The sequence below is a fragment of the Aspergillus niger genome (assembly GCF_000002855.4).
Source record: "Aspergillus niger supercontig An18".
NCBI lineage: Eukaryota > Fungi > Ascomycota > Eurotiomycetes > Eurotiales > Aspergillaceae > Aspergillus > Aspergillus niger.
Genome location: NT_166533.1, coordinates 1,402,247 through 1,427,549, shown reverse-complemented (window position 1 = coordinate 1,427,549; position 25,303 = coordinate 1,402,247). Strand labels below are relative to the sequence as shown.

The 25,303-nt window shown below is 51.7% G+C and overlaps 12 protein-coding genes across 12 annotated transcripts; 6 read left to right on the top strand and 6 right to left on the bottom strand.

Annotated features, from left to right (window-relative positions):
* Positions 1-39: 39 nt before the first annotated feature.
* Positions 40-2,136, top strand: An18g06280 (hypothetical protein; the record flags this gene model as incomplete). Its single annotated transcript, XM_059745878.1, has 7 exons — positions 40-101; positions 396-590; positions 1,003-1,057; positions 1,098-1,231; positions 1,344-1,397; positions 1,635-1,783; positions 2,027-2,136. The coding sequence occupies 7 exons, from the start codon at positions 40-42 to the stop codon at positions 2,134-2,136; spliced, it is 759 nt and encodes a 252-aa protein (XP_059602995.1).
* A 302-nt stretch (positions 2,137-2,438) lies between these two features.
* On the top strand, positions 2,439-3,864 carry An18g06270 (uncharacterized protein; the record flags this gene model as incomplete). The annotated part of the gene is made up of 8 exons (XM_001399043.3): positions 2,439-2,450; positions 2,642-2,649; positions 2,717-2,763; positions 2,826-2,845; positions 2,907-2,918; positions 3,008-3,282; positions 3,364-3,451; positions 3,508-3,864. 8 exons carry the CDS (start codon positions 2,439-2,441, stop codon positions 3,862-3,864), a joined length of 819 nt encoding a protein of 272 aa, XP_001399080.1.
* Positions 3,865-4,863: 999 nt separating this feature from the next.
* Positions 4,864-5,914, bottom strand: An18g06260 (uncharacterized protein; the record flags this gene model as incomplete). The annotated part of the gene is made up of 3 exons (XM_001399042.3): positions 4,864-5,571; positions 5,720-5,793; positions 5,896-5,914. The coding sequence occupies 3 exons, from the start codon at positions 5,912-5,914 to the stop codon at positions 4,864-4,866; spliced, it is 801 nt and encodes a 266-aa protein (XP_001399079.1).
* A 488-nt stretch (positions 5,915-6,402) lies between these two features.
* An18g06250 (uncharacterized protein) lies at positions 6,403-7,997 on the bottom strand (the record flags this gene model as incomplete). Its single annotated transcript, XM_001399041.3, has 5 exons — positions 6,403-6,757; positions 6,821-7,261; positions 7,325-7,664; positions 7,742-7,798; positions 7,874-7,997. 5 exons carry the CDS (start codon positions 7,995-7,997, stop codon positions 6,403-6,405), a joined length of 1,317 nt encoding a protein of 438 aa, XP_001399078.1.
* A 56-nt stretch (positions 7,998-8,053) lies between these two features.
* On the top strand, positions 8,054-9,321 carry An18g06240 (uncharacterized protein; the record flags this gene model as incomplete). Its single annotated transcript, XM_059745877.1, has 7 exons — positions 8,054-8,107; positions 8,181-8,255; positions 8,369-8,420; positions 8,463-8,567; positions 8,667-8,859; positions 8,883-9,005; positions 9,168-9,321. The coding sequence occupies 7 exons, from the start codon at positions 8,054-8,056 to the stop codon at positions 9,319-9,321; spliced, it is 756 nt and encodes a 251-aa protein (XP_059602994.1).
* A 294-nt stretch (positions 9,322-9,615) lies between these two features.
* On the top strand, positions 9,616-11,025 carry An18g06230 (uncharacterized protein; the record flags this gene model as incomplete). Its single annotated transcript, XM_001399039.3, has 4 exons — positions 9,616-9,832; positions 9,935-10,321; positions 10,383-10,839; positions 10,905-11,025. The coding sequence occupies 4 exons, from the start codon at positions 9,616-9,618 to the stop codon at positions 11,023-11,025; spliced, it is 1,182 nt and encodes a 393-aa protein (XP_001399076.1).
* Positions 11,026-12,275: 1,250 nt separating this feature from the next.
* An18g06220 (uncharacterized protein) lies at positions 12,276-14,413 on the top strand (the record flags this gene model as incomplete). The annotated part of the gene is made up of 5 exons (XM_059745876.1): positions 12,276-12,591; positions 12,668-13,312; positions 13,368-13,776; positions 13,870-14,044; positions 14,147-14,413. 5 exons carry the CDS (start codon positions 12,276-12,278, stop codon positions 14,411-14,413), a joined length of 1,812 nt encoding a protein of 603 aa, XP_059602993.1.
* Positions 14,414-14,882: 469 nt separating this feature from the next.
* An18g06210 (uncharacterized protein) lies at positions 14,883-16,133 on the bottom strand (the record flags this gene model as incomplete). The annotated part of the gene is made up of 1 exon (XM_001399037.3): positions 14,883-16,133. One exon carries the CDS (start codon positions 16,131-16,133, stop codon positions 14,883-14,885), a length of 1,251 nt encoding a protein of 416 aa, XP_001399074.1.
* A 475-nt stretch (positions 16,134-16,608) lies between these two features.
* An18g06200 (hypothetical protein) lies at positions 16,609-19,466 on the bottom strand (the record flags this gene model as incomplete). The annotated part of the gene is made up of 8 exons (XM_059745875.1): positions 16,609-16,708; positions 16,878-17,042; positions 17,197-17,319; positions 17,463-17,719; positions 17,883-18,095; positions 18,620-18,994; positions 19,148-19,229; positions 19,315-19,466. The coding sequence occupies 8 exons, from the start codon at positions 19,464-19,466 to the stop codon at positions 16,609-16,611; spliced, it is 1,467 nt and encodes a 488-aa protein (XP_059602992.1).
* A 115-nt stretch (positions 19,467-19,581) lies between these two features.
* An18g06190 (uncharacterized protein) lies at positions 19,582-21,145 on the top strand (the record flags this gene model as incomplete). Its single annotated transcript, XM_001399035.3, has 2 exons — positions 19,582-19,831; positions 19,941-21,145. The coding sequence occupies 2 exons, from the start codon at positions 19,582-19,584 to the stop codon at positions 21,143-21,145; spliced, it is 1,455 nt and encodes a 484-aa protein (XP_001399072.3).
* A 60-nt stretch (positions 21,146-21,205) lies between these two features.
* On the bottom strand, positions 21,206-21,746 carry An18g06180 (hypothetical protein; the record flags this gene model as incomplete). The annotated part of the gene is made up of 2 exons (XM_059745874.1): positions 21,206-21,283; positions 21,375-21,746. 2 exons carry the CDS (start codon positions 21,744-21,746, stop codon positions 21,206-21,208), a joined length of 450 nt encoding a protein of 149 aa, XP_059602991.1.
* Positions 21,747-22,646: 900 nt separating this feature from the next.
* On the bottom strand, positions 22,647-25,002 carry An18g06170 (uncharacterized protein; the record flags this gene model as incomplete). The annotated part of the gene is made up of 9 exons (XM_059745872.1): positions 22,647-22,811; positions 23,088-23,233; positions 23,465-23,546; positions 23,713-23,852; positions 23,929-24,056; positions 24,114-24,419; positions 24,497-24,609; positions 24,691-24,848; positions 24,909-25,002. 9 exons carry the CDS (start codon positions 25,000-25,002, stop codon positions 22,647-22,649), a joined length of 1,332 nt encoding a protein of 443 aa, XP_059602990.1.
* Positions 25,003-25,303: the final 301 nt, after the last annotated feature.

Here is a 25,303-nt window from a genome sequence, read left to right as displayed (position 1 = left end):
AAGAAGGGAAGAGATCGGGGATATAACCCAGATCAAGACATGAACGCCAAGTGGCCGGAAGCTTGGGACCTAGTGAGTGGCACTGCAATCAAGTCGGAGAGGTTAGTCCCCTAGCGGGAAGGATCTAGAAGAGTAGTAGATAGTCGGATAGGATGGGGGAGTGGAAAGCGGACACACCAGATAGTACCGTAGTTAATAATACCGGGCAAGACCAATACCAAATACCGTCAGCCAAGCACGGGGAAGGAAGAGGAGGAAGGAAGGAAGAAAGGAAAGAAAGATAACCAGGGTTAACCTTCTGAGTGACTCTGGTTTGTAAGAAGATGGCAAAAAATGATGATTTCTAACTTATAAATAAATGTCCCATTCCATACAAGGACCGAATGATGGGCCAGGGATTTTGCCTCTGGGGGCTCGGGAACCGTGAACCAGAGGCGGCTTTGTCAGGCACTCAACGTGTTCTCTTCATTTGCGGTGTCTGGATCCATCTGGTCCCCCCCGTCTCTGTGCCAGAATTGCCGGTTCCAATCCGACAGGGCTGAACCATACCATGACCGTGCTTTGGTGAGTCCGGGCGTTGGAGTTGGCCTGTTTAGTAGTCTCTACGACTGGATTATCCTCGTATCTTCTTACAAAAGTTCTATAGCTTTGTGTCTGTTATCTTGCATGTTATAATAAAATCCATGAGAAACCAAGCTGAAGGATATTACAGTGATCCATTAGGGGAAAGGGTGAAAAAAAAAAAAAAAAAAAAAAAAGGAAATTAGAAAGGGACGCATTTTCTCCCCCCCAACATTGCACAGCCTTCTTAATAGTTCTAAATAATCTTCCTACGTATCCATTTTCATTCTCGGCGTTATCTCCCTCAACTTGTCTCTCTGCAAGCGAGAAACCCACCGCTCGACCATAACAATACCAATACACTCTCCACTGCGAAACGATGATGCCTTCCAGGCTGGCCCAAGATTCGAACTAAAACCACTTGTCCCATACAAATTGCAGTCATCCTGGTTCATTTGGCGCTCATTTAGCGGGGTCTCGCTCCTCGGATTGGAAGGTGCTGCATAACACTGGTGGAGGCCTCTCTTCTCTCGTAGATTTTGATTCGATTCCGTGCTTTCCGCCATGGTGTCGGACCCGGAGCACCTGCCCCAAACAAGTCATCGATCTTCCACCCCATCCACACCAGAGGGTACGACAGCTTGCCTAGTCCGGCCCTTGTAGGCGCCCTGTAGGGCAGAGGGCCCGTCCACACTGCTCCAGAAAATGATTTCATACCGTCCAGCGTTGTATTGGTGGTGGTTCTTCTTCTGAAACTCCAATGTCCGGTCTTAACTCAGCAGCCCGCTTGTCTGGGTGGTTGTTGCCGTACTGCGTAATCTCCGCAGGAAGGGCGTGTATTTAGTAGTAGGAGAACCCATAGTTGTCTTTTAGTTTGCATGGCCAAAAGCACGGTCAATCTAAAAGGGAGAGCAAAAATAAGGGTTTCATTTTGATCGGGCAATAACCGGTGAACTTGTCATCTGCCGGGCTCTCAACATCCTTTTTTTTCTCGTCTCGTGCGTTCTGAATAGACGATCATCGGAGATACGGAGCATAGCTCAGGGTACCACAGCCCGTTGAGGGTGGAGAAGCGAGACGTATAACATCTTCACCGGTTGTGCGGTAGAGAATAACCGGCAGAATAAAACGGATTTGGCGGTTAAAAAGACACCAGGGACCAGAGGGGATGCTGGTCGTGATGAACAGAAGAGCATGGTGGTTCAACTCAAGGGGAAAATGAGTGTGATTTTATCTACCACATGAACTGGTATCATTAGCCGCCCTTTTATGGTGGGTTCCCAACTCTGGCAACAAGACTCTTTTAAGTAGTCATGGCTGCCTGAGTGATTTCAGATATGGGTTTTCTGACGACCTCCATTTACAGCTCCTATACTACTACTATTTTCCAGATATGCTCTCCGTTTGGGGTTGTTGGGTTGTTACTATGCCGCATAATTGGGAGACTTTCACTAATTATTGAGAGCGACCGCTCAACTAGGAGTCACTAACCATTTATTGCCTAGTTGGCCTTTTGAACTCGGTGTGGTTATTGCTAGATTACGTCAGGGTCCAGTGACCGGCCGAAGCAGGTGACCAGCAGAAGACTTTCTGCTGACTCACCATGACGCTGCCTGAGGCTGCAAGAGCAAACATCGCAAACAGACGAGGCGCCCGCTTCTCGCTAAAGCTGGCTGGTCGTCACCTTCACCGTCCATCACTCGTTGCTGGAGGATCACATCTGCCAAACCTCTCGTGATTCCCATCTTCTTTTCATCCCATTCTCCGCTGTCTCGTGCTCTACTTCGGTATCTTGCACCTCTACTCTCTCCTTTTCACCGTCTACCAAACCAACCACCGTCTTTCCCAATCCCCTTATCTCCATCAGATCGCCTACTATGACTTCTGAGGTATGTTATTCCACCCCCTCAGCCTGACCCCTCTCTCTGCTCTGGCGGCTTCACCTGGCGTCCGTCCAGTTGTAGCCGTTTAATTCCTAGCCGCATGTATTCCTATGGCTGGGAATTCTCTTGTGCTCTCTCAGTCGTTGTGTCGCGATTAGTCTGGACTCAGCTAACTGTTCTCCCCCCTTTACTTGCAGCGTGAGAAGTAAGGATCCAGACCCGTCTCGACCAGTGACCGACAACAGCAACACTGACACTTCACCCTTCTGCAGCAAGACGTTCCTCGCCCGGCTCTGTGAGCAGGCTGAGCGCTACGATGGTAAGATGCCTGTTTACTGCTCTGCCATGTTGGCTTCACATGCTGATCCCTACCGCCTATAGAGATGGTCACGTACATGAAGGTCAGTAGCCGCCTGTCAGCCCCTGGGCTCTCAACAAGCATAATCGCTAACTATTGTACAGGAAGTCGCCAACGTATGACCCCCTTACCTCCCTCTGACGAGAAGCCCCCCCTTTTCCCCGTAACCCCCTTTTACTCGTGGGTCAAGCTGACCCCGCATCAGATTGGAGGCGAGCTTTCCGTCGATGAGCGTAACCTTCTCTCCGTTGCTTACAAGAACGTGGTCGGTACCCGCCGTGCCTCGTGGCGTATTATCTCCTCCATTGAGCAGAAGGAGGAGTCCAAGGGCTCTGAGCAGCACGTTTCGATCATCCGTGACTACCGCCAGAAGATCGAGACCGAGCTCGAGAAGGTCTGCCAGGATGTCCTCGATGTTCTCGATGAGTCCCTCATCCCCAAGGCCGAGACTGGCGAGTCCAAGGTCTTCTACTACAAGATGTGAGTCTTGGTTCTCAGGGGGAAAGAGCATTTACTGGCAAGTAGTAAAAGGGCAGAGGCTGACTGTTGTACGAACTGTAGGAAGGGTGACTACCACCGCTACCTCGCTGAGTTTGCCTCTGGCAACAAGCGCAAGGTTGCTGCCACTGCTGCCCACGAGGCTTACAAGGTGGGCTCTTCAAGTTGCGTGCTATATCGGAGGACTCGCACTAACGACCGTGACAGAATGCTACCGATGTCGCCCAGACCGATCTTACTCCTACCCACCCCATCCGCCTTGGTCTCGCCCTGAACTTCTCCGTCTTCTACTACGAGATCCTGAACTCCCCCGATCGTGCCTGCCACCTTGCCAAGCAGGCGTTCGATGACGCCATTGCGGAGCTCGACTCGCTTTCGGAGGAGAGCTACCGTGATAGCACCCTGATCATGCAGCTCCTGCGTGACAACCTTACTCTGTGGACCTCTTCTGATGGCAACGAGCCCGAGGGCGCTGCCCCCAAGGAGGACAAGCCCGAGGAGGAGACCGCCGCCGCCCCCGAGGACAAGGCTGAGGAGCCCAAGCCTGCTGCCCCTGAGTCCTAGATGGGTGGTGTGTGTTCTTGTGTATCAAAAACAGTTGTGTCCCCGACGTGCCAGTTCAGGTGTGCGAATACTACCCGGAAACGCTTATGAAGGTCTGCTTTTAGCTGTGCGAAGGGTCTGGACCGGCACATATCTTCCACTTGTTCGGGATCCTGTGGGTCGGCCGGCGGAGTTTGATGTTTGGAGAGCGAAGAAAAGGGGCTGAGTGGAATTTACCTCTCTTTTATTCTCTCTTTATTCACCCCCAGCAAGATACAGTGTCTTATTTCAACTTTTTTATTCACCCCACGCCCCTTTTCCCGATTTCCCCCCTGCTGTTTCGCTCGTACGTGTTAAGAGCCTTAAGCTTTACAATATCTCAAATCAAAGTAACCAGTTCTCTCAATCCCAAGAAGACCCTGCCGGGAATCAATTAATTATCAAACGACTCTTAGATTTTGTGTACTTCTATGAGCCGCGATCCCATACTGCTCCCATAGAAGTCTTTAGCGTCAGCCTGATAAATAACCGCCTTACACACTACCAAATACCCACTGCCCGTGCAGAACATTTTCTACCTCACCACCTCCCAGTACTCGTTTAACACTACGTATAGGTTAAACACTTTAAAAAGTTAAGGACTTAGGCAGGTAGTAAGCGAACAACTGCGGCAGCTTCTATACTAGCTGAAGACATAAATGCTAGTACCAACGGAAATGTACGGAAGAGATGAACCATGCTCTATAAACCGGAGGTAGGAAGCGGGACAGCGAAAGACGACCGAGGGGGGAGGGAATAAAAGAATACTTTATATGACGGATATACAAAACAGATGATGACCAACGGACATGATTTTATGATGCATGCCAGGGCGCAGGCCGGTCTAGCAAAGATATAGTGGATAACTGGGGAGAAGAAAAAAGAAGAAACCGAGAAATCTGAAGCAAATGAAGCAAGAGTGTTAAGGGGATCGGTGGTGAGAAGAAGAAAAGGAAATATAAAATATTCTAAATAACAAAATCACATGAAGTCATCGTCATCCAACCCATCATCATCATAAGAGTTGGTTTCAATCTTGTTCTCTCTAGAGGTGACCAGAGAGACCTTGGTCTTGGCCGCCTTGGTCTTCTTGTTACCCTTATCGGCAGCACGCTCCTCCTTCATCTTCTCATTGCTGAGAGTAGTCAGCGAGGAAGCGATCTTTTTGACATCACCGCTGGGCAGGTCCTTGACGAGCTGCTTGATGAAGTCCTGCGCCCACAGAGCATACTGGGGCTTCTTCGACTGGGTCGTCAACAGAGGGATAAGGGTGGTCGTAACGCGGGTGAACTGGTCCTTGGTGGCGGGCTTGAAGAGAGGCATAGCCGACAGATCGACGGCCTGGGTCGGGTCGGTCCCGTCACTGATGACAACGGCCTTGGGGGCGCTGCGGTTGCGCATACGGTTCAGGTCGATGTCGCCGAACAGGTCCTCGGCGTGCTTAAGGTCAGCGTCCTTCTCCGTCTTGCGGAGACGGGCTCTCCGCTCGGCCTCGTCCTCGTCGCTGTCGTCCGAATCCTCAGCATCGGCATCTGCCTTCCGCTGGGCCTTCTTTTCCTGTATCCGCTGTGCCTTGCTCTTCTTGTTGGCGGCGGCTTCGGCTTCCGCCTTAGCCTTGGCCTCCGCTGCCTTGGCGGCCTTCTCACGCTCTACTTCGGAATCTTCGGCGGCGTCCCAGGAGTCGAGGACCTAGTTCATTCGGTCAGATCGTGGACGGGGGAAAAAATGATGGGGGGGGGGGGCGCGAGTTTTCAGCGACTGAGGCCAAGAGAAACAGCGCGGGGCAAATTGTGAGGCAAAAATGGAAAAGGAGGGGGGAGGGGCGGCAAAAACTCACATCTTCCTCTTCCTCGTCGTCGAACTTGCGGCGGGCAACCACAGGAGGGGGAGAGACACTCTCTTCTTCGTCATCTGAAAGAAGCCGTCAGTATCGTGAATGATTCGCCATGTTGTCCCGCAATGTATGTCCCTATTGCGGGCGAGGGCCACAAAAATCTCCAAAAGAGGACATACCCCACTTTGAAGGAGCCATGGCGGGCAAAAGTCGTCAAGTTTGGGGCGAAAATGACAAGCTGGAGAGTGAGTTGCGTGGCTGGCAGTAAAGCCGGTGATAAGCGTAAGTCGCACGCAGAGGAACTGGTGTCGTTAACAGGTACTGCTGAAGGAGGGAATTTGTTTGAACGACCGAGTGGCTGATCCCGTGGGGCATGCGGCGTGGTCACGTGCACTCGGGATTGCCCGTGATGCCCAATCTTACTCACTACTTACTTGTCTCTACATTGAACATGCGAAAACAATAGGGAATTTCTATATTGAAGGGTGAAAAATAATAAATTTTTTCATTATGTGCCACTAAATTCAATTATTTGGCCTTTGAATTCGTCATCATAAATCTTAATCATCTCTGATGTTTTCGCCGCCTAGTTTCATCCAAACGATGCTGTTCTGCAGCTGCTCGGAAAGGCTAGTGAGGACCGCTAGGGCCTTGCACTGGTGACATTATACGGGAAATGGCTGCATTTACAAGTTAACGGCGGTGCGGAACTTCTCGCCGGCGTAGACGGCGTTGTCACCGAGCTCCTCCTCGATACGGAGGATCTGGTTCAGCTTAGCCAGACGCTCGGAACGGGCAGGAGCACCGGTCTTGATCTGGCCAGAGCGGAGACCGACAGCAATGTCGGCAATGGTGACATCCTCGGTCTCACCGGAGCGGTGGGACACCATGACACCCCAGTTGTCAGCGTAGGAGTCCTTGGCAGCCTGGATGGACTCGGTCAAGGTACCGATCTGGTTGACCTTGAGCAGGAGAGCGTTGCAGGACTTGAGCTCGATGGCCTTCTTGATACGCAGGGGGTTGGTGACAGTCAAGTCATCACTATAAAATAATCAGTTAGCCACAAACAACCCTAATCGAGAAGTTGCATCGAGCAGTACGTACCCAACAATCTGGAAGTCAGAGGTCTTGTAGAAGTAGCTCCAGGCCTCCCAGTCGTCCTCAGCGAAGGGGTCCTCAATGCTGACAATGGGGTACTTGCTGGCAAGGGACTTGTAGAGGTCGGCCAGCTGCTCGTAGGTGAGCCACTTGGAGGAGTCGCTCTCGGGGTTCTTGAAGTCAAGGTCGTACTTCTTGACGTCGGCCTTGTAGAACTCGCTGGAGGCAACGTCCATGGCAATGCTGATCTTGCCAGTGTAACCGGCCTGCTCGATGGACTCGGTGATCAGGTCAAGAGCCTCCTCGGCAGTCTGAATGTCGGGGGCGACACCACCCTCGTCACCAACGTTGCCAGCGGACTGGCCGTACTTCTTCTTGGCGAGAGCCTTGAGCTTCTGGTAGACCTCAGCACCCTGGCGGAGACCCTCAGAGAAGGAAGAGGCAGTGCTTCACGATTGTTAGTTAAAAAGGAACTACCTGTTGAGGTGTGGCATGATGGCGGTAACTTACTTGGGGACGATCATGAACTCCTGGAAAGCCAGGCGGCCACCAGCGTGGGAACCGCCATTCAGGACGTTCTGGAAGGGAACAGGGAGGACGTAGGGCTTCTTGGTGCCAGCAAGGTCGGAGATGTGAGCGTAGAGAGGGATGCCCTTCTCAGCAGCACCGGCCTTGGCGATGGCCAGACTGACACCAAGGATGGCGTTGGCACCGAGGTTGGACTTGTTGGCAGTGCCATCGAGCTTGTTGAGGAACTCATCAACCTTGGACTGGTCCTTAACATCGAGGTTCTCCTTGATGACGGCGGGGGCAATGGTCTCGTTGACGTTCTGGACGGCCTTCAGGACACCTGGATCAAGCAGTTGTTGTCAGCTGGGTTGAACTAATTACAACAAGTATACAGAGAGAAGGATGCTCTAAACTTACCCTTGCCACCCCACATGGTCTTGTCACCATCGCGGAGCTCGTGGGCCTCGTGCTGGCCTGGAATTGACTGTCAGCATGTCAAATGTAGAGCTAGAGGACAACAAGGTCCTTGATTGCCTGTTGACTACTGACCAGTGGAAGCACCAGAGGGGACAATAGCACGGTGAAGGCCAGTCTCGGTGACAACGTCAACCTCGACGGTGGGGTTACCGCGGGAGTCGTAGACGGAGCGGGCGTGGATCTTGGAGATAGGCATGTTGATGGACTGGAGGGGGATGAGTTATGGATCAGTGAAACTGGGAGAAAACAAAGATGGCAAAGGGAGAACATGGCCCAGATATAGGAAAAAACGGAGGAGGCAAAAATGTAAGCGCTCCGGACTTGCTGTTTCGGTGTGCACTAGCAGCAGCGGGGGGGAAGGTGGTGAGTGTTCACCGAGGACCCAAAAAGAATGAGCGGATGGCGGATGAGTGACGGAGAAGGGAAGGACGGGGGGGGAATTAGAGGTGGAGAGGTCCGATCCATCAAATAGACCAGGCTCGGCACAGCCAAGTTTCCCAAATGATCAACTAATCAATGGGACTTGGTGCTAAATCCGGAGATGCCAGATCATTGATAGACAGACAGGATGGAGTGATGGCATATAGACAGGAGGATGGATGGATGGATAGATGGAGGGGTCAAGCACAACATGGTGGGATGATGGCGGGGTCATGACTAGCAGCTAAGAGGAAGAAGAGGAGGATGAAATGGACAGAGAAAGATGGGAGGGGTGATAAAATGAGTATATGGGACAAGTCATACTTACAGGACCTTGAAGATGGTGGTTGTACTATCTAAGAAAGGCTTTTTTTGAGAGTACTCTTAACACAAGAGGAGGAGGGAGGAGGGGGAAGTAGTAGATAAATAATAAACACGACCACAGACTTGCTACAGGCTACTTCTTGTAAGCTCGAGCCAAAAACTCCCCCAAAGGCGTGCCCCGGGAAAGCTCACGGTCTCGTCCTCCGAATCTTTCCAAGGGAATGGTGGGGCAGCCAGCATCTGTCGCTGCTCTCGCTGGCTGAAGCTGCTTCGACTGCTACCCTCCCCAGCGAGATCTTCCGCATTCCCTCGGGGTAAGGCGGGTGTTGCTACTCAGGACGGGGTTGACGATGCTCCATGGCTCCTCTTTCCATGTCTTCTTCCCGGCCTGGGCCACGGCTAAAGCTGGTATGACAGTAATGATGCTTCTGATACAGATCGCAGATGCATCCTGCCACCTGTAAGTAGGCGCAGTTAACCCCTCCTTTCCACACAACTCAATCCGCACCTACCCCTCCATCAGTAAGTAGCCCCAACTTTCTGTAAAGCGTCCAGGACCAATTGAATGGGTCAATGTACTACCAATCATATCAATTATGATCTATCTCATACGTTGAGAGAGCATCCTCCAGATGCCCCTCAATGGGTGGGAAACCCATCAGCACGCTTTCTTGTCTGGAAACTTCCATTGCGTAATGACGAAAATGCCCGCGGTCACGAAACAGACACCTGGGTGCCTGAAAAACAACAAGCCGGATAATAGATACTGCGGTTAGTGATAAGTTTGTTGCCTTGTCGCCTCGTAGCCCAACTATTCAGGCATACATGAATGATTATGTCATTGTCAATGAGCCAGCGTCATGTGATCACAATGAGCTGGTGGCTGCTGTGAGCTCCTCGACAGCTCGCCGAGCTGGATGCAGTAAGATCCCAAGTACCGTCAACCGGCCTATCCCTTATCAATCCATCTGCATATTCACCCTTTCGGGTCATTAACCTGTTTTTCTGAGACCCCGGGGATCTCGTTTCGACTTCGCTTTGCTTTTTGGTCTCCCTGATTGCCTTACATCATGAACGGCGCCAGCGATCCGGAGAGAGAGCAGGCGCTCGAGGATTACAAGAGGAGCCTGCTCGAGCTCCGAGAATGGGAAGCCAAGCTCAAGTCTCTTCGCATGGGGATCAAGGATTTGCAACGAGAGTTCGATATCTCTGAAGAGAACATCAAGGCGCTGCAAAGCGTCGGCCAGATCATCGGAGAAGTGTTGAAGCAGCTGGATGAGGAGAGATGTATGTTCATCCCTATTTCTCCCCAATATAACCTCGACTCCGGGCAGATCCTTGTCCATCGTCTGTCGTTCTCTTTGCCGGTATGTGGCTGACCTGATCCAGTCATTGTCAAGGCATCATCCGGACCGCGTTATGTCGTCGGTTGCCGCTCGAAGGTCGATAAGGCAAAGCTAAAGCAGGGCACCCGTGTCGCCCTCGATATGACCACACTTACTATAATGAGAATGCTCCCGAGAGAGGTTGATCCGTTGGTATACAACATGTCACTGGAGGACCCAGGCCAGATCAACTTTGCAGGCATTGGTGGTCTGAACGAACAGATCCGCGAGCTCCGAGAAGTTATCGAGTTGCCGCTCAAGAACCCCGAGCTTTTCCAAAGAGTAGGAATCAAGCCGCCCAAGGGTGTGCTCCTCTACGGTCCTCCGGGTACCGGAAAGACGTTGTTGGCACGAGCAGTGGCAAGCTCAATGGAGACCAACTTCCTGAAAGGTATACATAATCAACTCCGGGCGCGGGCTTAGGTAGGCCTAGATCGCTAACTTCATCCTAGTTGTCTCGTCCGCTATTGTCGACAAATACATCGGTGAATCTGCGCGGTTAATAAGAGAGATGTTCGGATACGCCAAAGAACACGAGCCTTGCATCATCTTCATGGACGAAATCGACGCTATCGGTGGAAGACGTTTCTCAGAGGGTACTTCGGCTGATCGGGAAATCCAGCGTACATTGATGGAGCTTCTCAACCAGCTGGATGGTTTTGATTACCTTGGAAAGACGAAGATCATCATGGCCACGAATCGGCCTGATACGCTTGACCCGGCTCTGCTGCGAGCGGGTCGTCTCGACCGCAAGATCGAGATTCCCCTGCCCAACGAAGTCGGTCGCTTGGAGATCTTGAAGATCCACTCCAGCACCGTTCAACTGGATGGCGAGATTGACTTCGAGAGTGTGGTGAAGATGAGTGACGGACTCAACGGTGCTGATCTTCGCAACGTCGTTACGGAAGCGTATGTCTATTTCCCGTTGTTGCTCTGCCATTTTTATTACATGACTAGGACTAATTCGGAGACAGTGGTCTATTTGCTATCAAGGATTACCGGGACGCGATCAACCAGGATGACTTCAACAGAGCGGTCCGCAAGGTGGCTGAGGCGAAGAAGCTGGAGGGCAAGCTGGAATACCAGAAGTTGTAGTGCCCGCTTGATTGAATACCTGAGAATTAGCCATGATGTAGAAAGCTATTATTTCCAACTTATGGGAAGCCCACCCCCAATCTACTTATGCTCATATAATGTACACAATCCATGCATTGATAATGCCGTGCAGTTTGCAGCTTTGTACTCCGGTTAGTAGAATTAAGTGGTAGCCCAGATCATCACATGGGGGAATTACCCCACAGACTAGGCAAAGAAGGTGCATGGACCCGAGCATTGGACCCTGACCGGGTAAACATAATGTTCTGCCATGCGTTGAAACTGACGATCGAGCTTAAGTACTAGTATTGATGATAATGATGGCTGCTGCTGCTTCTCCAGGAACAGTGAATGCCGTCCGTTTACCGCCAAGGCCGCGACCAAGGATCGGCATCCATGCGCTGAGGACAAGTTGAGCTAGGCGCCACATGGGTTTTACACGCGTCCATCGGAATGGCTGCCCTCACTTTTATGTAATGCTCGAATCAGTTCCCTAGGCGCCGAAACATCTCCTCAGAGTAGTTGACACCTGTTCAGTATCTTTCTGTCCGGGAACCATCGATGGCCCATTAGTGTGTGCATCGGGAGACGTCCGCGGAGATCAACAGACCCAACTTGCGACCGAGTCATCCAAATCGCAGACGTTGGATGTTTGGTTCGATTGGGGGCTGCTAACTTTATCGGTAATATTGCCATCTACTCTGAGATCTCACTACCACTGCAGTAATTCACAGTGCTTCTTTGGCTAACCGTTGAATGGCCCCTCCTTTTTCCTTACTAGATATAACCGTTCGCCCCGTTATAGTCCTGCCGCCGCAATACCGACTACTACTTTTGGGGCTTACCCCAGACTACCTACCTATACGAACGAACGGAGTATCCTGTAACCACTTCGAGGCGCAGAGCGACGTCCTTGCCTGAGCACCAGCTTCAATCAGAGACAAGACACATTGTACCTATGCGAATAAATCCGACAAGCTACCTATTCTCTCGGACTTAGAGCGCGTCGGAGGTGTGGTCCTCCCTCGGTAGAGGACAGATATAGTAGTAGAAGCTTGGCGGTGGTGGTCATGTCTTTCCAGGCCCCTCGGAACAGTTCTCCATTTTCGTCTCAGCAACCGTTCCAGAATAACTACTGGCGTGCTAGTCGAAGCCCTGGGACCAACGGGCTGCCTGGCTATGGGTTTTCGCCACCGACTGGTATCTCCAACTCCCTGAACAATCCCCTCGCCGGCGACCGCACTCTCCCCATGTACAAGGACAAACCTTACTTCGCACCACGACGCACCGGTCCGAGAGCCAGGCGGCGGAAGATCATATATAGTGGGCTATGTCTGTTCGTCCTGCTCGCTCTGTGGTACTACTCTGGCTCTGGTAAGCCGGAATGGAAGACACCGGACGCGGAGAAGGGCGCCGAGCTCTGGAAGTGGGTGCAAAGTTTTGAGGAGTCGGAACCACCATACGATGGCAGCGCAGCGACAGAGAAGATTGACTGGGAAGCAAGGAGGGAGAAAGTGCGCGACGTCTTCATTGTCAGTTGGGATGGTTATGCGGCTAATGCGTGGGGTGAGTTTCTGGCTGGAATTAACCTCTTGATTCTTGGATGTGGTGACTGACAATGGCTTTGTCTGCCGGTGATTAGGTTACGATGAATACCACCCAATTGCCAAAAACGGTCGGCACATGATTGAAGGAGGAATGGGGTGGATAATTGTTGATGCGCTGGACACTTTGATGATTATGAACCTGACGTCGCGAGTGCAACATGCCCGCAGCTGGATCCACAACTCGTTGCAATACAACCAGGACCACGATGTGAATACCTTCGAGACTACCATTCGCATGCTGGGAGGCTTACTCTCCGCACACTATCTCTCCACGAACTATCCCGAGCTAGCTCCGCTTACGGATGACGATACAGGCGCGCCGGGAGAAGACTTGTATATCGAGAAGGCCACCGATCTGGCAGATCGTCTATTGGGTGCTTTTGAATCCGGCACTGGAATCCCGTATGCAAGCATCAATTTGAACAAATCCGAGGGCCTTCCCTCGTACGCGGATAATGGCGCCTCATCTACTGCCGAAGCCACTACTCTCCAGCTGGAGTTCAAGTACTTGGCCAAACTGACGGGCGAGGCCGAGTACTGGCAGGCTGTGGAGAAGGTTATGGAGGTCGTGGACGACCAGAAGATGGAAGACGGATTGCTTCCGATCTACGTATATCCAGAGACCGGCGAATTTAAAGGCGATAACATCCGTCTCGGCAGTAGAGGCGATTCATACTATGGTATACATGATGGCTTTGTGCGTGAATATTCAATGCGCTGACCGATGTTTCCTAGAATACCTCATCAAGCAGTACCTTCAAACGCAAGAGACTGAACCGATCTACAAGGACATGTGGGATGAGTCCCTCGTCGGCGTGCGCAAGCACCTGATCACCTATACACAGAACGCCAAGTTGACCGTTCTGGGCGAACGCCCTGCCGGGCTGCATGGAGTCCTTTCCCCCAAGATGGACCACCTAGTCTGCTTCTACCCCGGCACCATCGCTCTCGCAGCAACTGGCGGACGTCCTCTGTCCGAGGCAAGACAGTCACCCGATTGGGGCCAACGCCAGGAGGAAGAGATTCTTCTAGCCCGAGAACTAACCAAGACCTGCTGGGCAACGTATCTAATCACGAAGACCGGCCTCGCACCAGAGATCACCTACTTCAATGTCGACGACCCTCGCGTCATGGAAACAGACATGTACCCAGACTCGACCATTGCCAAACCCAGCTCAGGCCAGCAAAAAGCCTCTGGCGAACTCCCCCTCCTCTCCAAATCCATCTACCCCGTCAGCGACTACTCCACCAAATGGCGCGACGACCTCAACATCCACAAACAAGACCGCCACAACCTCCAACGCCCAGAGACCGTCGAATCCCTCTTCTACATGTATCGCATCACCGGAGACGACATCTACCGACACTGGGGCTGGGAGATGTTCAAGTCTTTTGTCAAGCATACTGCCGTGGTCGAGGACATCCCTGTCGATGAACTCAGCAAAGAAGACGCGTCCAGCTCAACATCATCATCGGAGGAAGAAGACGGCGGAACTCAGAAGCCAAAACCTCAGAAAATCACGGGCTTCACCTCGCTCTCAAACGCTGATGACAACCCTCCAGTGAAGCGCGACAACATGGAGAGTTTCTGGATGGCCGAGACGCTTAAATACTTCTACTTGCTATTCTCGGACCGCGACTTTATCTCTCTCGAAGACCATGTATTCAATACGGAGGCGCATCCTCTCCCGCGGTTCAAGCCAACGGGCGAGTTGAAGACCGGGTGGATGAGGAAGAGTCGGACGATACCAACATCCAGTGAGGTGGAGGAGTCGGTATAATTTCTTTGACTATCTATTTTTTTTCTTATGCTTTTATATATCTCTCTCTTGGACTACGTCTCCTTAGATCCCTCTAACAAAAAAGAAAGATATCTCGAATTGATTGATCATCTCTTGATTTTGTTTGTTTGATGCTTGCTTATATGTACTGCTATATATTGCTCCTGCATTCTGGCTGGTTACATCCAAGGCAGGGACTTGGGTTTATTATCTACTTTGTTCTACATCTGGCATTGCTACTAGTGTTACAACAACTAGGTTCTGTTGCTCGCTTGGCTTCGGGCTTGGACGTCTGTCTGTACGATAGATTCTCTTGGTACATACATTAACTTCCCCGCGGGTGTATATATTCTATATACAGAATACATACTACTAGTAGTCAGCCGAAGAGAAACAATCATTATCGTTTCCTCGTTATATATACACGTCGTGGCTAGTAGCCAGCCGGCTAATGGCTAGCTGGTCAGTTTTAAGTCCTGCGAGCCCGCTGCACAGCAGCCTCAATGAGCTGCTTATACCCACGGACTGCCTCCTCCAACTGTCCGACAGTGATAGCCTCATTGTCACCATGCGCGACATGGATACTACCGGGGCCATACAGGTAGCGCTTGACCCCCTCGGAGACCTTCAGGTTCGGCACATCCGTACCATAATTCACTGTGGTGACCTCAAATCCGGGGACGTCTGTATCCAGATCCTGAGGCGCATACCCACCAGCATACGCAGCAAAGTCACAATACACATGCTCGTCACCACCGGTGGCATTTCTCACCGCACGTGCAACAATCTCCCTCGCCTCGTCGGGCGTCCCCGCTGCCAAACGGATCGCCACCTCAGCGATCGCGGACGAGGGCACCACGTTGGCCGCGACGCCAGCATCCACGCGCCCGATGTTCACGGTCGTTTCACCGTATTTCTCGCTGGCGGGGAGCCCGCCCTCCGCTTCTGGGATCTTGCCTAGACGATCGACCCGCGATAAGGCGGGCAGGAGGGCGGAGATGGCGCTACTACCGAGCCAGGGGTACCCTGAGTGAGCGGCTTGGCCGGTTGCGATGATGGGGAACTCCAGCATGCCTTTGTGGCCGGCGACGAGGGCCTGCTCGGTGGGTTCGCCGAAGATGACGGTGTGGTAGGGGGACGGGGAGGGGTTGAGAGTGGAGTTGTCGGAGAAGGTGCGCATGCCGAGGCCACCGACTTCTTCATCGACAACAAACAGGAGGCCTAGGCTGGCGGTTGGGTTGGACTCGAGGGTGTCGAGGACGGCGAAGATCTGGGCGGCGACGCTGGCTTTGGCGTCTACGGTGCCGCGGCCGGAGATGAGAATGTTGGAGTTGTTGTTTGCGTCATCATGGAGCCCATAGGGGATGAAGGGGGGTACGGTATCGATGTGGCTGGTCAAGAGGATGTCAGGGCGGCCTTGGGAAGGCGAGGTGGATGGATAGGCGAAGATGTTGAAGCGGTTGGGGTCGCCGTTGGAGGATGACGGGACGGGCTGCTTGATCACGGTGAAGTTGTGCGATTCGAGAAATTCCGCCACAAAGGTGCCTACGGCCGTCTCGTTACCGGAGATGGAGGGGATCTGGACGATGTCGCGGTGGAATGAGAGGAAAGGAGAGGCGTCAATGATGTCGGACGCGGTGGAGGCGAGGGACAAGAGGGTTTGCGGGGAGGCAGCCGAGGCTACGCCGACGGCCGCGAGAAGAGAGATGGGGGATTTCATGGTTCTAAGTGGCTAAGGGTGAGTGGGAAAGGGCAGAGGCATTCCCTAGATGAAGGATGGAGGTCAATTGGCTGATGCGAGGGAGACTGTTGAGGGGGATCGAAAATTAGGGGAAATATGGTTTGTGATGCTGGGATGAGGATTCAATGGAATCGCGAATTGGAGATAAGCAAGTACTGCCTGAGGATACAGGCAGCATTCAGGCAAGAGGTGAGTCAGTCGGTCTGGACCTGCCTAATTGGGAATTAGTGCATGGTCACGCCATTTACTTTCTAGATAATCTACAAGTACGATGGATCGTTGTATAGATCACCAGCTTGATGCAGAGTATGCGCTACGACGCATATACACAGTAGTACTCCGTACTTTCACTTGGTACTCTGCCGATACACAGAAGAGCATTGAGTGGTCCTGCTTGGACTGGTGGTCCACCAACATCATGATGTAGAATCAACTGGAAATAGCAACGATCCGCTCAATTAAGTTCAGCAGTCGGCCGACTCGTCAAGAATACCGAAATCTCATCGAGAATCGTCCCCAGCGTGGCGAAATGACGTCCCTGGAATCCTCTTCTTCTACAGTGTACGGAATACAATTATACAGCATGTTTTTGTCCGATCGCCATCGTGTATCGCGAGCATGAGATACTGAGGATTAGAACAGGCGGCAACTACAAAACATACCGACCGTCATTGCCGGCCATCAACAGAGATTCCCAGGAAGCGTAGCGCCAAGATCCCTTACCGTTGGAGTTTTCCGCGGAACAGCGCCGGACTTCCACCCGCTCGAATAGCATTCTTGATGCGGTCGAGCTGGACTGAACCAAGGAAAAAAACCATCAGAGTTGAGGGAGGCAAGGTTCCGGTCGGTTGGCGCTGAAGCCATGTGGATCTGACGTCGGCACCAGATCTTTGAATGCTCACACAAATGAATATCAACAATCAGAAGGCAAGTTGAGGGATCCCATTTCTGTTCTCCTCATCCCCACCGCTGACCTGGGTCTCACTTTATACTGTATAGTGTTTAGTTTACTAGTTGATAAAGAAACAATAGTCATAATAACAGGAAGGTAGCCAATATTGTCATCATCAGAACTGGGGGCGCGGTCCAGTACCCAAGCAGTGCCACGGCGAGATTCTCAATGTCTTGCGTTCCCTCACGCATTGAAGCACAACAGCTCCGGCCACTGCAAACTATTCATTCCCACACCCCCTGCTGTCTTCCCTCCCTTTTTATTCCAACCTGCTGTTCCGTCGGGACTGGTCCGATGTCAAATCTATAGTGTGAGAAGTGACGGTTGATAGGTCGTCGTACTTTCGGGGACTCTACCTTGGTCCCTGAAGGGGTATGACGACGGGGATTGAGGGGTCGCACAGCGCGTTCACAAAGCAGTAGAGGAATGGAGCTCTGTCTATCCGATGGGGGGATGCATCTGTGTTGGACCAGTCGAGTCGGTCAGAGTCTAGACAACGTCCTCTCCAGTCCCCACTAGTCCCCTCTCCGAGTTCCCTTGTTCGTCCGGCTTCTCTGTCCGTCTCCATCCTCGCTTGCTGTGTTGGAGACGGCCGATGTGCAGCCGTTGAAACCTGTCTGAGGGAGGATTCAGACATCCATCACACACAACTGCGACTTGGATATCATCATCCGGCGCGTGTTTCTATTCGAACCATCCCAGTCGACTCTGTTGCCGAGCTGCTCACGGATTAGCACATACGAACACTAACTACTACTACTGCTACAACTTATCACTTTCCGGAGTAGCCATTCGACCGCGTGTCTTCTCCGACCCACGATGGCCACAGAAGCCCAAAGAACAATTGCGAGCCATGGCCACTGAGGCCCGATCCATGGTTTCCCAGCCACGCAGCGAAACGGAGCCCTCAGAAGCCTGTCTGAGTTAGTGTAAACCCGACGATCACCCTGACTGTGGTTCTGTGGTTCTGTGGTTTTAGCCTGTTGGTTCTGGTTTTCTCTCTCCAAAATCTTTTCCCTGTTTCCTTTCTTTTTTCTATTTTTTGCCCATCGACAGCCCTAAAACTGGCCTGTCAGATGGCTGGGTCGACAGGGAAAAATTGGGCCCAGTCAGCAGGCTAGATAGCTCCGATAGAAGGAGAATTAGTGACGATGGGCTAAGACTGCGATCCAATGGATCGACTGGGGCAACGTTCTAAAGGAAAAAAGGTCGACTGGATGCTGTCAAAAAAGAAAAAAACCGGGCCTCATTTGTCAAGTGTCACAAGAAGATTTTCATCGCATCGCGCCGTGTAGAATATTAGCTATCAATAATGAAGCAACATTCCTGACACACACACGCATTCTCTCTCCCTCCTCTTGCGCTGGGTCGTAGACATTGTTGTTATTGTTGCTATTTGCCTATACGTGCTTTGTCTGTGCTCCCAGATCTCTTTCATTCTCTCTCTCTCATCGCCTCCTCTTTTCGTCTTTTCTCCTCATCTTTCCCCTCTCCTCGCCCCCTCATCAGTTACTCGACTCTCTTCTCTTCTCTTGCTCTCTAGCACACACCATATCTTCTCATCCTTTCCGATTCCTAGATTCCTAATCGCCCTTTCTTCTCCCCTCCCCAAGCATTCCTCCAACATCCTCCCTTTCCTCCCTCCAACCTCCAACCATTCTCCCCCCCCTTGAGTCGGATCCTGTAACCTCACCGCAATCATCAGCCTCCGATTGACTGCGGCCCACTGTGCTGTCAGCCGCGTCCTTTGGGCTTCACGAACAATCCCGGCCAGTTGTTCGTTGACTGGGTGCTCCGACAGGCTCCACGTCTTTGTCTGCCCTACCAGCGCGAACGGATTCTCAGCGTCTCCTTCCTTCAGGCCGTACTTCTTCAATCCGGGCCAAGCCTGTCAGTCAATCAATCAATCTCAAGCAGTCAGCGTCAGTCAGGAAGCCAGTCAGTTGCGCTTTCTCTTTCTCCCCTCTATCCATCAGAGCCTGTCGCTGCTTCTGTTACTGCAAGGCAATCTCGCGATTCCACCGCCACGCCACCACGTCACAGACCAACCTCGTTCCTCGTGAACAATAAGGACGCTCTTCCCGGGCTCGTGGTGTCTCTTTGGTCCGATCGATCGTCCTTTTCTTTTTTTTCCCCATCCACTCTCTCTCTTTCTCGCTTCTTTGAACCGCCTTTTCTTGGTAGTTCAAACAAACAAAAGAAAAATACATCTCCCCGCCGGTCTGGGCAATCAATCGAACACCGGATGATGTTCCGTCCGCCTTCAAATTGACTCCGTTCTGTCCTCCCCTGCGTTTCGCGTTGTTCCTCCTCACGTCCGTTTCGCCCTGTTCCGGCACGTGAAGTGGAAGCCTCACCATCTGCGCGATCTTCAGTCACCGCCAGCCTGACTACCACGCCAGTAGTCTTGACTCGTCCATCATGTTAAAACCCGCTCAGTTTCTAGATACCAGACGGCGCGATAGTTTTGAAACCATGGCTGAGTCGTCCCCGTCATCTCGCCAGCCTCCGTCGCCCTGGACCACCAACTCCTCCACGCCTGTTTCACCCGCCGTGTCTCTCTTTTCTGCCAAGGGCCACACGCGGTTTTCCAGCTCGGTTTCGTCCCTGGTTTCATCCCCAGGACACGGGAACTCGATGGAGAGCTCGTCGCGGAATCCCTTGACAGGAGTGAAGGAAGAACCCTGTGGGTCTCAGCCCAGGGACCTCGAGGAGGATTATTTCCGTATGTTACTTTACTTGCCCTTGCTCCCAGCCCCCGTGCCTTTCCTTTTTCTCCTGCTTTATTCTCCGATGTTCGTCTACTCGTTCGCTAATTGACTTCTGCTCTACAGAACACTTTGACCAAGGCCTGTCGGTCGCCGAAGATTCATACTACGCATCTTTCGATGCTTCTGACAGCTACGATCTAACGGATGCCGGCATGGATCTTACACATTCGCCTAGGAATCGACGTTCCGACAGTATCTCCGCCCGGGGTCTTTCACGCATCGGCTCCCGAATCTCCACCATCTCCACTCGCTGGAAGTCCAAACGTGCCTCCGATGGCCTGGACGGTGCAGATGTATTCGCAACACAGCTGCGTTCCCGCACTAATTCAGCATCATCCGCCATAGCCAGTCCTACTACAGGTTCTTTCACTCGCGTCAACTCAATGCAGGTTCCTCCCTCACCTGCCAGGACTATCTTTGAGGAGGCCATTAGCGAGGCCGGCACGCAACCCATTGACATCAGCAAAGCCAACCGGTACAGCCAGGAAGAGGATTCGGCCCCTCAAGCAACGACTCCCCTACTGCCACCGTTCATGGGCGATGAACCATCCTACCAGACCGCGTCCCGCGTCCATTCTCCGTTACAATCCCCTTCAGTAGCCGACAACATGGTAGATGATGGCCCAGTTGTCTGCAGCGCTGTCGCAGATTTGCGGTTGGCAGACTTGCCCTCGCCACCCCTCTCGTCCAAGCCATCTGTCTCATCATTCAATCGTCCACGAGCCAGTACGGTACGGACGGTCTCGGGAGACGCGCCTCCATTCACGCTCTCCGACCCAAATGACGAATGGGCGAACAGACTCGGTCATGCCAACTTTACCATCCAACCGGAGCCTTATGTACCCGAGACCTGTGACCTGGGAGCGTTTGGACAGCTGCGCGCAGATTGGGACTTGGCTCAGTGCAACTTCATGCGGCATCTCGTCCGGACTGGTGAACATTATGGGGTTACTTCCACGATCTACAAGCTCACAGAGGAGAAATGGGAATCCATCAACCGCGAATGGCGCCGCCATCATGAGGCGATGCTGTCTGAGCTAGAGGTGACAGAAGGACCCCGTCTGAGTTTGATGAAGTTCCACTGTGACCCTTGTGACCCGGTCAAGATCCCACGCCTTCACGACGACAAGTTCCCCGAGCTGGGCGATGGCGAGATCGTGGGTCCTATGAAAATCGCCCCAGCAGCAAATGGATCCGGACTATGTCGCACCCGTTCGTTAAAACGCAACTTTGTCAAGTTCTTCCAGGATCTCGTTATACGGTCCTGATTCGACCGCCTTGACACGAACATGGAAACATTTAATGACCATAGACAGACTGCGGGAGGCTTACGATGTATACCATCTTACGACTTTTATTAACGCCTCTCGAACGATTGATTCAGCGAATGATGACTTATGCCTCTCCTATAGTATACATGTTTCGACGGATATGTTTTATCTTTTTCTTTTCCTGTTTCTGTTCATGATCTGTGATTGCATAATGATGACTGATGACCTGAGCACCTGCGACTACTGACTCGCAGAGTGCAGTCCGTTCCTTAATGTTTGATCTCTCTGCATATGTACCCCTCTTTCCCTGTTGTCGAAATACTTGTTCGCGCCAACATGTATTGATAGTGCTGTACACTGCCCAGCATCTCCTTTGTGTGTGTTCACTCTGCCGGCGATGCATTCCTTGCGTCATTGTCCTTGGCACAAAAATCAACCGTTGGGTTGCACCGTCGAATGATTGAAGAGGGGAGGTGTGTATGCGTGTGTTCTGTGTGGATGCAAAGACAGGGGAATGAGGGGAGCATAAAGCAGAAGAAGAATTACGATTGAAAGCAAAAGTGGCTGGGTTACCAAGCGAAAAGGGAAGCGAAACCATTGCAAGGGCGCTTCTGGTGTTCTGTTCTGTCTTATACCCCAAGGCATGGTTCTTCATTCATTTATCCTACTTGAAATTCTACGGCCCGCTGTTCCCTGATACATACTAGAACTGTTTTGCTGTCCCCTTGCACCAAAAAGCCCAAAAGCATACCTTCTATAGATATTTGCCTGTTCTCTGTTTGCGTTTCTGTACACTCAAGTGTGTGTATATATACCGATACTACTAGATACTACTTAACTAGACCTACATATAAATAACTACTACATCTTAGTACTACTCAGGTGATGCCTTCCAACGGATAATTATGGTTCCCGCCCTTGCTGCTCACATGCAATGCATATGCAGTGTACTTTTGTTCCCCCTCCTCAATGATACATGCAGTAGTAATAGTCACGGTTACTCAAACCCCCAAAGGGCCAGCCAGCCAGCCAGCCAGCCAGCCAGGGTCAGGTCATACCAGTCGCCTGACGCATGCGCGGGGTCGACCGTCTTTTCCCATCACCCCCCTCCTCCCTTTCGACAGCCACCCGAATCGAGTAACTCGTACCGCACATGTCGCCTAGACTAAGTACTGGCTTAGTTAGCTGGTGGCTAGCTAGCTAGTCTGGCAGATCGCTCGTTCGTCCATTGATATTGATTTTCTTCAGTCATGCATGCATTTTTCATTCCCGCTAGATACTGTAGATGGTTGGTAGAATGCCTAGAACAGGCTAGATCAGCCCTGTCTTTACATATGACTGACTACGTAGGCAGCAGCAGCAGGTAACTAGACTTATTTATGGGTAGAATTTGAATTGAGCTGTGTTCCCATGTTTGCTTTCATATGGGGCCATAAGGCATGAACCATGGTTGGTTGGTCGGTTGGTTGTTTGGATACTACTACACAGAGAGTTGTCTTTACACCCAGTACTGACCCCATAATCTTTTGGCGTTTTCGTCTCCTCGGAAGCGGAATTCCACGCGAATTATGTCCTGGAACCCTTCTTCCATTAAGGGTTCTTTGAATCGGCGGAGGAAATCTCCAAAGGCAATTCCGGGGAGAAGGGTGCGTGATTCGGGGTTCTATGATTCGATGGAGGTTAGTATTGAGTATGGTGTACATCGGTTGTTGTAATGGTGTATGTATGCATGTATGGGTATAGGTGTGTTTGATGATCCGATAACATGTCACGATACACGTGTGACCGTTGGGAAAGATGGTGCTATCACCACCACCTCCCTTCGAACAACTCGAAAAGGGAAATATGAGGACAGTCTATGGTTTTGGGTAGGAGGGAGGGGGTGGAAGGGGACAATGGGGATGCAGTGCACGCGCATCTTCATCTCGCACGGACTTACCAAGGTTTGATTTGCGGCACGGACCGCATTATTATGCCGGCAGAGGGCCGGGGAAGCTGTGAAATAGACACAGCGAATCGGGACGTTGAATTCCTTAGCGACTTCTACCCACTCGGATCTGGTTTCCGGGTCGGCATTGGTGTTGTCTGTGCGTTTGATCAGCGAAGAAATCTAATCGTTCGTGCATTTGCAAAGTCACTGTAGGTACTTGAAGGAGAAGCGGGGAGGGATGGATCGCAATATGGGCTAGGGTTGGTGTAGCCTGGCTAGACTCGAGCCCGAGAAATCGACATCGTAGACCGTCGAAGTGTCAATGCAAGGGTTGAGTGGGTTGGTCTCTTGGGGAAAAGGTTGCCCCGTTCCCAACGTTCACGTACCGACAACCACAGATCTACCGGCTGCAAGGTGTTCCTTCGCCACTTTGATGCATTTAGGGCGCTGTGGTGAGCGGTTGGTTAGCTGATAGATTATGCAATCTTGGTAGTACATAGATGTGGGTAGGTCGTTGAGGTGTATAGCTGCTGCGCGAGCGAAGCCACTGACACTTTTTGGGCTTGGCGTAGAAGGGTGTGTTGGAAGAAGGTAACCCGTATAAAGTTTGGTGGAGACAATAAAGAAGACGTACGGTCTTAAGAAGGTCTTGGTTGACTCGTTCGTATTTCAACGGTTCCAGGTATTCCCAGTAGAACGAGGATTTGCCCGCACCAGGGCTGCCGCAAAATATCACCAGCTCGAGGGGGCTCTGGCGAGAGAAAGGTGGCGCCACTGCATCATGCGAGACAAGTTGTCAATAGGGTATTCTGATGGTCGATTCGCAATCACCCCGAGCATGGAGACTCACCATCGTCGGTTGGCTCTGCTTGCAGGTAAATTGTCGGATCGAACGGTTCCACGAGGGGCTCGGGGTCAGCATTGAGGAAGAACTCCTCGGGCGTCTTGAAAGGTACTTTGATATTAAGAGCAAATCCGCTTGAACCGCCGTTAGCGTATGAAGTCCGTGGGTTGATTTCGAAAGGCCAGCCTTACCGGTCGACCATGGAATGGTCGTTTGGCCGTCCAGCAGCGTCCCCTACAAAAACGGACTCTGACAGATTGACTCCTGACACATCGAAGTCGTAGTCGTCCAGCATCTCTTTCCATAGACCTGTCCTGGGTTTCCTATATTCGTCATCTTCGGTGGCTGCATATACACTTAGTGGGATGTCCAGTTGCTTCATGACAGCCGACACCCTCTCCTTGAAGTTGACAAGGCTTTTAGAGTCGCTCTGGCCTTTCTTGAGATCTTTCTTGAGACTGATCTTCTTTTGATTCGTTACGACCACCACGTAGTATCTGCAAAGAAGAGAGATCAATATCCTGTTGTCCGGAAGCAGTCCGATCAAGGAACTATAAGCCAACCTACTACATACCCATTGTCGTTCAACTCCTTGAGCTTCCCAGGTATCGTATCATGCCACCACTTCCAGTCTGACCCATTCCTGGGGAACGTATTTCCAGAGGCTGTCGAGACGAGCGTTGAATCCTAGGTGCGATCACCTAGTCAGTCTCGAGCTCGCGTAATGATAAACCGTAAATTCGCCTAACGGTTTCGTTCTAAACTGACCAGGTCAAATGCTGCGATTCTGGGCTTCTCTGTACTATTCTTGTGACTCGAATCCGAAGTATACTTGCCAATGACCGCACTGTTGTTGACAATCCGCCAGGTGATCTGTTCGGGCTTTTTCTGAGATGTCGGGGTAAAGAAGGAGGAAACAGCCTTTTCTTAGGTTTATCAGTTTCATTAGTATAAAATAGAACGAGAACAGAATAGGTGTGTCTTACTAGTTATGGTAGACTCAACCTTCCTTTTGAGTGGAGGCGGCGATATAGCTCGAGTGGGGGAAGCTGTACGTTTCACGCCCCCACCGCCGGCCATCCTGAGATACTGGAGTCTGGAGATAATCTTGGATATGTCTGCCAGGTACTGTGGTCTTGATTGCAGCAAATGAGAAAGAATCTGCGACTAGATGGCTCGAACTGGTGTCGGGTTCAAAAGCGGAAGTCGACGCGCTGACGCGCGCCTTAAACTTCGCGAAGTCACATGCTTATATTGACGGCTCATTGAACCCATACAAAGATGGATGCTACAACTGCACCGCTGTCATCCAACTATGTGTATGCTTTCAGCTCAAGCTTGCTTTCTCTCTTGAGAAAAACAAAATTAAAATAAAAAATAA